We start from the raw sequence: 12,264 nt of genomic DNA, 5'->3' as shown, positions 1-12,264 counted from the left end.
CAGCATGATGTTCACTGTGGGTTTGTCATAGATGGCTCTTATTAATTGGAGGCATGTTCCTTTGATGCTTAGTTTCTTGAAGGTTTTTATCATGAAGAGATGTTAGATTTTATGAAAAGCTTTGTCCATATCTGTTGACATGATCATATAGTTTTTGTTTTTAATTCTATTAACATGGTGAATAACAGTTATTGATTTGCATATGTTGAACCAATCTTGCATCCTAGGAATGAAGCCTACTTGATCATGATGAATTAACTTTTTGATGTGCTATTGGATTTGGTTTTCTAGTATTTTGTTGAGGATTTTCGTGTCTATGTTCATCAGGAATATTGGCCTGTAGTTTTCTTTTTTAATTGTTGGCTTTGTAGAATGAGTTAGGAAGGAGTCCCTCCTCCTAATTTTTTGGAATAGTTTCAGTGGAATTGGTACCAGCTCTTTTTTGTACATGTGGAGAATTCCACTGTGAATCCATCTAGTCTGGTGCTTTATTTGGTTGGTAGTTTTTTTCTATTATTATTATTGATTCCATTTTGGAACTAGATATTGGTCTGTTCAAGGTTTCAATTTTTTCCTGATTCAATTTTGGGAGATTGTGTGTTTCCAGGAATTTATCCATTTCCTCTAGATTTTCTAGTTTGTGGGCATAGAGTTGTTCATAATAGTCTCTGGGGATCTTTTGTATTTCTGTGGGATCAGTTGTAATGCCACCTTTGTTGTTTCTGAGTTTGCTTATTTGGATCTTTTCTTCTTTGTTAATGTAGCTATCCATATATTTATTGATCTTGCTTATTCTTTCAGAATGTTAACTTTTGGTTGCATTGATTCTTTGTATGAATTTTTGGGTCTCAATTTTGTTCAGTTCCATTCTGATTTTAGTTATTTCTTTTCTTCTGCTAGCTTTGGGGTTAGTTGGTTCTCGTTTCTCTAGTTCCACTAGGTGTGACATGAGATCATTTTTGAGATATTTCTAACTTTTTGAGGTAGGCATTTAATGCTTTAAATTTTCCTCTTAACACTGCTTTTGCTGCAGTCCCACAGATTTTGGTATGTTGTGTCTCTGTTTTCATTTATTTCAAAGAATTTCTTGATTTCTGCATTAATTTTTTGTTTACCCCAAAGGAATTCAGGAACAAGTTGTTCAATTTCCATGTAATTCTGTGATTTTGAGAGTTATTCTTGATATCAATTTCTATTTTTATTCTACTGTAGTCCAAGAGTATGGTTGGTATAATTTCAATTTTTTTAAACATATTGAGACTTGCTTTATGGTTGATCATGTGGTCAATCGTGGAGTATGTTCTACGTGCAGATGAGAAGAATGTCTATTCTGTGGTTGATGGGTAATGTGTTCATTCTCTAGATATCTATTAGGTCCAATTGATTAAGTGTTGAATGTAAGTCCAGAATTTCTTTGTCAGTGTTTTGCCTCAATAATGTGTCTAATGCTGTCAGTGGGGTGTTGAAATCCCCTACTATTATTGTGTGGCTGTCTAACTCTTTTCATAGGTCCAGAAGTACTTGCTTTATAAATCTGGATGCTCCAATGTTAGGTGCATATGCATTTAGGATAGTTAAGTCTTCTTATTGAATTAAACCCTATGTCATTATGTAATGTCCTTTTATGTCTTTTTTTTACTATTGTTGGTTTAAAGTCTATTTTATCTGATATAAGAATAGTGATCCCTGCTCTTTTTTTTTATTTTCTGTTTTTGTGGTAGATCTTTCTTCAACTCTTTACTTTGAGCCTGTGGGTGTCATTATGTATGAGATGGGTCTCTTGAGACAGCAGATAGACAGGTCTTGTGTCTTGTTATTTTATCCAGTTTGCTTCTCTGTGCCTTTTAAATGGAGCATTTAAACCACTTACATTTAAGGTTAATATTGATATGTGAGGTTTTGATTCTATCATGAAGTTGTTAGCTGGTTGCTTTCCAGTTTCTATTGTGTAGTTATAAGGTCTGTGTCAACTTAAGTGCCTTTTTGTGGTAGCAGGTATTGTTCTTTTATTTCCATGTTTAGAATTCCAGTACAAATCTCTTGTAAGGCTGGTCTAGTGGTAACAGGTTACCTTAGTGCTTGCTCATCTGGAAAAGATTTTATTTCTCCTATGCTTATGAAGCTTAGTTTGGCAGGATATAGAATTCTTGTTTGGATTTTCTTTTCTTTCAGAATTCTGAAAATAGGCCCCCAATTTCTCCTGGCTTGTAATATTTCTGTTGAGAAGTCTGCTATTAGCCTCATGGGGTTCCCTTTGTACATGATCTGGGATTTTTCTCTAGCTGCCTTTAATTTTTTTTTTTTTTTTTTTTAATGTTGACAATCTGGTGACTGTATGCCTTGTTGATCATTTGGTATAGTATCGTGCAGGTGTTCTCTGGATTTCTCGTATCTGGATGTTTACCTATCTAGCAAGATTAGAGAAAATTTCTTGAATTATTCTCTCAAATATGTTTTCCAGGATTTTTTTTCTTTTTTTCTCTCAGGAATACCAGTAATTAATAGGTTTTGCCATTTTACATAATCCCATATTTCTCAAAGACTTTGTTCATTTTTAAAAATTATTTTTTCTTTATTTTAGTCTGACTGGGTTGATTTGAAAGACCAACCTTTAAGCTCTGAAATGCTTTCTTCTGCTTTATTCAGTTTATTGATAAAGCTTTCAGTTGTATTTGAAATTCCTTGAGTTTTTCAATTTCAGAAGCTCTGATTGATTTCTTTTTAAGATGTTTATCACTTCCTTTATTTTCTGGATTGCTTTAGAAGTTTCTTGGTACTGCTTTTTGATCTTGTCCTGTATCTCATTGAGCTTCCTTGCAGTCCATGCTTTGAATTCTTTATCTGTCATTTCTGAGTTTCCATTTTAGTTAGAAACCATTGCTGGAGAGCTAGTGCAATCCTTTTGTTTGTCACTATATTCAGATTTTTCATGGTGCAGAATCCTTGTGCTGGTTCCTTCTCATCTGGAGATACTGGCACTTCTAATTTTTGTTATTATTTTCCTGAAGATAGGGTTTTTTCTTTTTCTTTCTTTTCCTACTATATATATATGTACATATATAAAATATGTGTGTGTGTATGTGTGTGTATATATATATACTTGTATCAAGTATATATATGTATATACTTGATCTTTGTTTGTTGCAGAAGCTCTCTGTTGTCTTAGACAATGGGGTGATTTGTGGAATTCGCAGTGGTCTGAGCTCCCCTATGCAACCCTGGAGGGGGCAGAGGCAGGGGCCATGATGGGTGGGGCCAGACCAGGCAGGTTTGCCTGCACATTCCCCAGTGGCAGACACAAGCACAAGTTCTGAGGGATAATCTAGTGGGTGGCCACCAAGCATCCAGAGTTGTGCCTAGGTGTGGAGCTGGGAAACCTCTTCAGTCCCAAGTTTTCTGCACAGGGATGGGAGTTGGCCCAAATTCCTAATGCATGAGATTAGGTGCTCCAGATGCCTGAAGATCTGCCTGGGAGTAGAGCAGAGAGGGCCCCTCTGCACCAAGATCTCTGCACAGGAAGGGTGGGGTGATTCAGGCTGCTGTTCCAGGTGAGTGGGTGCTACGAATGCCTGGAGAGCTGTCTGGGCATGGAGTGGACAGGGCACCCCTGAATCAAGATATCTGCATAGAAGGGGTGGGACAACTCAGTCTGCTGAACCAGGCAAGCAGGTACACAGTATCTTTAAACACATTATTTCATTTGATTCAACTCTGTGACTGTGGCTATCCCAAATTAACATGTAAGGTAATCGAGATACAGAGAGCCTGAATGCCTCAGGGTCACACTGTAAGAAGTAGACTGACTCTAAAGCTTTTGGCTCTGCAATGAGTTTTGAAGAAGCCCCTCTACCCCCTTCTACCACCACCATCATACCTCACTGGCTGTAGGTGTCTGAAGTCCTACAGGCTATAGGAACATATACAACAGAGGTCCCCAACCTTTTGGCACCAGGGACTGGTTTCGTGGAAAACAAGTTTCCCATGAACGTGGGGGAGGGGGTGTGGATAGTTTCAAGATGATTCAAGTGCATTACATTTATTGTGCACTTTATTTCTATTCTTATTACATTGTCATATGTAATGAGATAATTATACAACTCACCGTAATGTAGAATCAGCGGGAGCCTGAGCTTGTTTCCCTGCAACTAGATGGTCCCATCTGGGGTGATGGGAGACAGTGACATCTGAAATGTGTTGCTTATGTCCAGTCTACTCCATAATCTCATTTTGTTTGCTGTCACTGCAGAATGCCCTGCTGCACAAAGATAGGATGCTGGAAATGGAAGCAGGCTTTTCAGTGCTTTTGTGGCAATGTCAGGATATTCCACCTGGACTTTAATTCAGAACATACGGAGATTTGACGTTGCCTCAAACATACTTTTAAGGCCACCAGATGCAGCTGTACAATTGAAGTACATTGACTCACTTGCCACTCTATAGCCTGTCACCAGATGCAACTTCATTGTCACTTGCCACTCACGGACTTTTGATATGTGTTTGCAAGCAAGTGAGGTGGGTGGATCATTTGAGCTCAGCAGTTTGAGACCAGCCTGGGCAACATGATGAAACCCTGTCTCTACAAAAACTTAGCCAGGTGTGGTGATGTGTGCCTGTAGTCCTAGCTACTTGGAGGTCTGAGGCTTGAGGATCGCTTGAGCTCCAGGAGGTCAAGGCTGCAGTGAGCCAAGATCATGTCACTGTACTCCAGCCTGGGTGACAAAGTGAGATCCTATCTCCACACACACACACACACAAAAAAAAAAAAAAAAAAAAGGGGGGCATCTAGAATCATAAGACCTGATAATTGATTGAATGTGAGTGGTAAGGGAGGGAAGAACCATGGTATATTGACAATAAGATGAGAACCAGCAGCTTCTCAGCTCAGCATGTCTGCAGGGAAGACAGACACTGGTAGCAGGCTGACTCCCAGTCTATCCCCACCCTCACAACTTCCTTCCTTCCACCCCAGCCTCAACTGAAGTTCTTCTGTTTGCACAAGAAGAAAACTCCATTCTTTATATAATTCTGAGATTACATATTGCTAACGTAAACTATATGGATAAAACTGTAATTCAACCAACTTCAAGACGTTGCTTTATTCCTTCACAACACGGAGAAAAAAATTTATAAAACCATAGACATACAGCATAAAAAACATACAAACCATTAAAATACTTAATACAAATCCATGCAATTTGTCTTAAAGGACCAGCAGAAGATGGACCCCGCCACAAGGCAGGAGTAAACAGGAAGGATTTCATTTGGCACGAACTTATTCATGTAAGCTGAAGGCACTTATAAATTAAAGACATCTCCATAATGTTTGAAGCCACACAAAGGAGAGTGCCAAATATCTATGCTGGTCAAGTCTCCCCCTCGCTCATTTTTTTAAAGCTAGCATAGCTACTTAATTTACTCAACTGATCTTCAGCCTGTGCAACCCACATAATCATCCTTAAGCCCAAGGCAGAAATCCCAGTGGAATGAGGTCAGTCAGTCAAAGAATATGAGACATACTACAAATGTCACAAATGGGGAGAATGGATGCTTTCTTATGAAATTCACAAAAAATGGCTTAGTAGACTATGTCATCTTCTTGGTTGTAGGACATGTCTGACTCCACGACCCCAAAACTTTCATCACTTTCGTTTCTATCAATCAAGGTTGCATCACTTTTACTCTTTTTCCTCTTCAATGGTTTTCCTCCCTGCAGGTCAGACGGTTCAAATCCAGCAGATCTCACCCTTTGAAGTCCTTTGGCAAATGCAACCTCAGCCCCACCTAGTTCAGCTGAATCTGAATGATTGGCTGAAGGCAAAAGTCGGTCACTCCGTAACCTTTTTCTTATTTCTTCTTCTTTGGTCTGAAATGCAGTATTAAAGAATGAAAAAGAGCCTGAATAACTCTCTACAAGTTGTGATTGATGTTGCTTGTATTGAACATTCATGGCTTCTCTATGTCATTATTCAGTCATATAACAAACATTTGTTGAGAAACTCTTGTTGAAGAAGGCAGACATGGGGCCTGCCCTCATGGAGCTTGGAGTCTGGTCCTTGCTCTCTGATAGGCCAATTAGAGAGCTGGGAAACAAAGGCTGTCAGACCCAGCTGTGAAGGCTCGGTCTGGCCAAGAGCACGTGGAGGGCTATGGGGGCCCTTGGTGAAAATGCAGTAGGAGTAATGCAGCCTGATGCTCTGCAGTGGTTTCTCTCAGTTTAACACCACACCCCAACCCTGCTTCTCCTCCTGCCCCCAGCCTCTATTGAAGTTTCTCTTTTTCCATATGAAGAATGCTCCATACTTCATTTAATTCCAAGAATTGGATGTTGCTTACTTAGGCTATATGGATGCAACTGTAATTTTCACCCAACCTGATTTATTCCTTTACAACAGAAAGGAAATTTTTAAGAAAAAACCACTAAACATATAACATATAATAAAAAGCATAAAGATCATTAAAATCCTAGCTATAGGCCAGGCACAGTGGCTCATGTCTGTGATCCCAACACTTTGGGAGACCAAGGCAGGAGGATCATTTGAGGCCAGGAGTTTAAGACTAGACTGGGCTACATAACGAGACCCCATCTCTAAACAAAATTTTTTTTTTTTTAATCAGCCTCATGTAGTGGTATGGGCCTGTAGTCCTAGCTACTCAGGAGGCTGAGACAGGGGGACCACTTGAGCCTAAAAGTTCAGGGTGGCAGTGAGCTCCAAGCATGCCACTGTACTCCAGTCTGGGCAACACAGTGAGACTGTCTCTTAAAAAAATTAGTAAAATAATAAAAAAAAAATACTGATTATAAATCCATGCAATTTGTCTTAAAATTGCTGATAGGAGAGGTCTGGCATGAGATCATTTTAGCAGACAGCGAACTCCTCAAGCCTGGAGCATCTGAGAGCTCAGTACCTTCCTGCGCTCCTCGGCGGCCTCCATCTTCTCCTTGATGTCCTTCATTGTGAAATCCTTCACTTGCTTTCTGATTGTGAGTTTTTTCAGTCTGGCAGGTGGCTTTCTCAATGGCTTCTCAGTCGTGGTCAACTGGAATAAAAACGTTTTGTTTTTACATGAAGAAACAATCATATTCACTGGCAGAGGAGAACGGCAAAAGAGAATAAACAATATAAAATGTACATTCTAGGCTGGGTGCAGTGGCTCATGCCTGTAATCCCAGCACTTTGGGAGGCTGAGGTGGGAAGCCTGCTTGAGCCCAGGAGTTCCAGGCCAGCCTGGGCAACATAGTGAAACCTCGTCTCTACAAAAATACAAAAAATTAGCCAGGTGTGGTGGTGTGTGCCTGCAGTCCCAGCTACTTGGGAGGCTGAGGGTGGAGGATTGCTTGAGCCCAGGAGCTGGAGGTTGCAGTGAGCCAAGATCACGCCACTGCACTCCAGGCTTGGCAACAGAGTGACACCCTGTCTCAAAATGAATAAATAAATAAATAAATAAATAAATAAATAAATAAATAAATGAATAAAGTCAATTCTAAAAATCTAACTTTTCAGGGGCAGATTTAAAAAACAACAATGTGAAAGTTGGTAACAACAGAATTATAATGATAAGATCTATTCGATGCCTTACAAGCACCAAGCTATTACAAAAAGGCCCTACGAATGCAGGTGTTCTTAGACTGCATAGAAGATGACCCCTTAGAAGGAAAAAATCTTGAGAATGAATATAAGATGAAAAGCAGTGGAGAATGGGGGTGAATTTGTAGTTCAAGGTGAAGAGTTCAACCTGATGATTTTATAATATTCCACAAACTACAAGTTACTTTCATCTGGGGTAGAGAGTAGTTCTCATTGCTTCTGGTTTTGTGGCAGAAAGAGATAATTAACGATTACCGAACAACAACTCTGTGCTGGGCTTTGCTGGAGGAACTTGACAAACATTTTCATGACAGCAAGGGAAAAAAATCTCACTTCATATGATCAACTACCCTTTTAACAGTGCAAAGTGGTAATAATGACTTTCTAATTATAATTTCTAGTTCCAAAATAAGTAAAGTTGTCATAAACTATTTATGAAGAAAGTTTCAATGTATATGTTTTTGTTTTAAAAATTGGTTTTAAGATAATATAGATGGATTATAAAAAATATAACTGATACATAAATCATCTCCTTATCCTCTATTTAACCACCTGGCCCCCAATCCCAGTCCTTAGCACGAATCTTTGTAAAGAGTTTAGTGTGTGTCTTCTCAGATATCTGCTCTGCACACATATATATACACATATAGATATGTTAAGGATATCTGTAATGTTAAACAAAACCTAAATGGAGTTATACTATACACACTGCTCTGCAATTCACTTTCTTCAATTAACTTAATACGGACATCTTTCTATATAAATATAGATTTATTACAACTGGGTGGGGGGTGGTTAACTCCAAGGCTGCATTACAAAATGAACTGAATATTGTTCTAGATAATTTCTCTAAAGACTTTTTTTTAAAGGCAAAGAAGCTATTAATATTCATTGTAATTTCTAAAAGACTGTTTTTCCAGACTATAATGCTGTAGGTACCGACAAAATAAAACAAAGAGAGGCAGTTTAGCGCAGAGTAAAACAAGGTACCAGACCGAGACTTAGTCAGCCCTGGGTTTGAATCCTGGCTGGACTATTGAATGACTTTTTTTGTTTGTTTTTTTTTTTGAGACCGAGTCTCACCCTGTCACCCAGGCTGGAGTACATTGACACGATCTTGGCTCACTGCAACCTCCGCCTCCCAGGTTCAAGCAATTCTCCTACCTTAGCCTTCCAAGTAGCTGGGGTTACAGGTGTGTGCCACCATGCCTGGTTAATTTTTGTATTTTTAGTAGAGACTGGGTTTCACCATGTTGGCCAGGCTGGTCTTGAACTCCTGACCTCAGATGTTCCACCTGCCTCAGCCACCCAAAGTGCTGGGATTACAGGCGTGAGCCACCACGCCCAGCGTGTGCATTGATTCTGTATGGTTCCATAAACTCTGCAATCTATGGTTTCCTCATTTGTAAAATAAGTTTAATAATACATATTTTGGGATTGGTTTTAAAAAAGAAAGAAAAGGATAAAGTAGCCACTCTGCAAATGATAGCTACTTTTCATTCGGTCAAAGCAGTGACTTTTTCCAAAGGCAGAACACAAACTCATAACCAGGACAAAGCGGACAGGGACCGAAGCACAGAGGGGAGGAAGCAGAGCCTGCAGCCCGGGGGGAGACCATCAGGCAGCAGGAACGCCCAGTGTGTAGTGGAGACCCAGGCAGCTCTTCTCTTTGGACTCAATTTTCTCAACTGTGAAGCAGCAAGGGGGTGGAGGCCTATTAAGCTTTCTTTCAGCTCTAAAATCTATGATTCTTAGAAAGTCTTCTAAAGAAAAAACACGTATTGACGTTTTGGCTCCTTTAGACCCATCGGACGGTTTATGCGGTGCAAAGTTTTTCACTACTTGAAAACCGTGGAATGTTTGTCAAAGCAAGTTCCCTCTCCCATCATCATTTTGTATTATTTTTATGACAATTGGCTCTTGAGTTTCCTGCTGGCAAAAACCACCCGCTGAAAAGAGGGAAATACTTGCTTTGGTGGCTCAACTAGAGATACTGTGAAATTAGCAAGAAAATGATTTTTTAGGGATGTTCATGCATAGAAGGCTAAAAGAAAATTAAGTAGTAATCCAAGATCCACTAAAGAAATGCCAGATTAGGCTATACATAGGAGCCTGAACCTTGACTAAAATTCTGAGATCAGGAGTTCTGAGAGAACTTGAATTTTTCTGTTTTGGTCACCTCTTCCCGTGGCTTAATCCTACAATGATCCTCCCCATAGAGGAAGTTAATCCTACCTGTGCAAGCCATGTTCTTTCTTGAGTTCCACATTTTAGGTAAAAAAATAAAAATCATCTAGAAAGATATCTGTATCCTTTACAATTGAATTTTATGAAGTCAGAATTTATCAAATGTTGGCACTTAAAAATGTTAACAATGGGCCGGGCACAGTGGCTCACACTATAATCCCAGCACTTTAGGAGGCTGAGGCAGGCGGATTGCTTGAGTTCAGGAATTCAAGACCAGCCTGGGCAATGTAGTCAGACCCTGTCTCTTTAAAAAAAAAAAAAAATAACAATGATCACCTTATGCTTAGAGAGGTGTTACCAGTGGAAACAACAACAAATTGGCCACAACAAAATCAACCTACAGAAGTTACCAGTTCAATTATTTTCTTAAAGAATACTTTTAGAGGACTGCCAAGTTCAAAATGCTACAATTAGATTAGAGTCCTGTTTCTAGCTACTAACTTGTATATTTTGCTTCTTACATACACTGTGCATTCCTCAGAGCTTTCTTAATTAACTATTGACCTACGGATGAACCTGTCTTCATTTTGTTCCCTTAAGGGAGTCTTGTGGATAGAACAGGCCAGTCCTGCAAAAGATCCTTCATTCTTGTTTTGTCACTGTTAGGCCTCCTGGGGAAGGTCACTCTGATCATTAGCTGGTGTTACTGAGTCCTAACTCAGTCAACTTCCTCCTCCTTAAAAACTCTCTGTGAGGTTCAACAAATAATGTTAGAGACTCTTATGCAATGTGAACAAACCCTCCAACTACACTTCAGGTTCCCAAGTACAGAAGTTGCACAGAGAAGGGAATAAACGTTACCAGACACAGAGGTCAGTAGTGAATTCACAGGGCCTCAGGTAGGGAGACCCCATGATGTGCTAAGTGGCAGGGAGAAATGAATTTGGGATAGAAGACGAACTCAATAATACCTATGTGGATAAGTGAGAGCCAGTCACATTTCTCTAAGGAGGTCTATAGCAATCCATACACATATTGACAGGTGTACATAAAACCAATGTTTGTTTACAATATAGTCACTTAAGTCTCATTAGAATGTTTAAAAATACACTGAGAGATTCACTTAACAATCTGATACTTAGCTTCTTAATCTTATATTTCTTACATATCATTTTCACTCTTAATTTTTTTTTTTTTTTTTTAAGAAATGGCATTTTACCCTGTTGCCCAGACTGGTCTTGAACACCTGGACTCAAGGGACACTCCCAGCTTAGCCTCCTAAAGCACTAGGATTACAAATGTGAGCCTAGCACATTTAATCCCCCTTTTTTTTTTTTTTTTAATTGGGTTTTTTGTTTGACAGGGTCTCGCTCTTTCACCCAGGCTGGAGTGCAGTGGTACAATCAAGGCTCATTGCAGCCTTGACCTTCTAGGCTCAAGTGATCCTCCAGCCTCAGCCTCCTAAGTAGCTGGAACTACAGGTGCACACCACCATGCCCAGCTAATTTTTTTTTTTTTTTTTTTTTTTTTTTAAGACGTGGGTTTTTACCATGTTGCCCAGGTGATCTCAAACTCCTGGGCTCAAGCCATCTGCCTGTCTTGGTCTCCCAAAGTGCTGGGATTACAGGCATGAGCCACCTAGCCCAGCCTGATTTTAACTCTTAAGTAAACATAAACCATTCTAGCATAAACATTCCTGAAAGATGGTTATCCAGAGAGTACTATGAAATTACTATGGTGTTCACTAGCAAGCTTACAAATAAAATTAAGAAAAAAGACAAAGGGGGCTCTGTGGTGGACACAGATCCTCTCCTTACCTCTAGGGAGAGACTAGCTTATGGGGACGCCCCTGCTTCGGAAGAGGGACCTTCATGAAGGTGAACCCTCAATTTTCAACATCCTTTATTCAATTTCACTCTAAATAACTCAATGAAAGATAATGACCTGGCTAAGAAGCAGCCAGATCTAAGTCTGAAATGCCCTCATATTTAATAACACTATTGTTCCACATAAGAAGTCTTATTTTTAAATTATTCTCCTTGGCTGCTTGGCTAGTTCAGTTGGTAGAGCATGAGACTCAAAGTATTTTCGCATTTATTCAATTTTCCCATAATATTTTATTTAAAAGAATGTTTTCCCCTAGAGCAATGAAAAAATAATATTTACATGTCTGTTAAGATTCACCACATTGTAGTAACTGCTGACATAATATCTTTTTATTGACTATCCCTTTTTTGTTTCCCTTGAATTCTTGTTTTGTTTGTAGCCAGTTTTATCAGCCTGGGTTTGAAAAACTTATTAAATATTAGATATTCAAAGTATTAATATTATTAATGATGAATATTATCTAATAATATTTCCATTCTTAAGACAGTTCCCCTCTCAGTCCTTCAATATTCATTCTCATCTTTTTACATTGGCCTCATAACTCTTCCCAAAATATGCAAGACACCTGGTGTCTGACACACATATGTTCTCAGTTACCCCTGAA

The 12,264-nt window shown here is 39.2% G+C and overlaps 1 protein-coding gene across 1 annotated transcript in view; it reads right to left on the bottom strand.

The window, feature by feature from the left end:
- Window positions 1-5,166: 5,166 nt before the first annotated feature.
- STMND1 (stathmin domain containing 1) overlaps window positions 5,167-12,264 on the bottom strand; it is a 104,917-nt gene continuing 97,819 nt past the window's right edge. The window contains exons 5-6 of the mRNA XM_050788045.1: window positions 6,907-7,038; window positions 5,167-5,863 (exon numbers count right to left, since the gene is read on the bottom strand). Coding sequence (XP_050644002.1) covers window positions 5,576-5,863; window positions 6,907-7,038 — 420 coding nt within the window. The 3' untranslated portion in view covers window positions 5,167-5,575. The remainder of the gene's footprint in view (window positions 5,864-6,906; window positions 7,039-12,264) is intronic.

Source organism: Macaca thibetana, chromosome 4, assembly GCF_024542745.1.
Source record: "Macaca thibetana thibetana isolate TM-01 chromosome 4, ASM2454274v1, whole genome shotgun sequence".
Taxonomy (NCBI): Eukaryota; Metazoa; Chordata; class Mammalia; order Primates; family Cercopithecidae; genus Macaca; species Macaca thibetana.
Note: the sequence above shows the minus strand (reverse complement) of the source record. Positions and strands in the feature narration are given on the sequence as shown.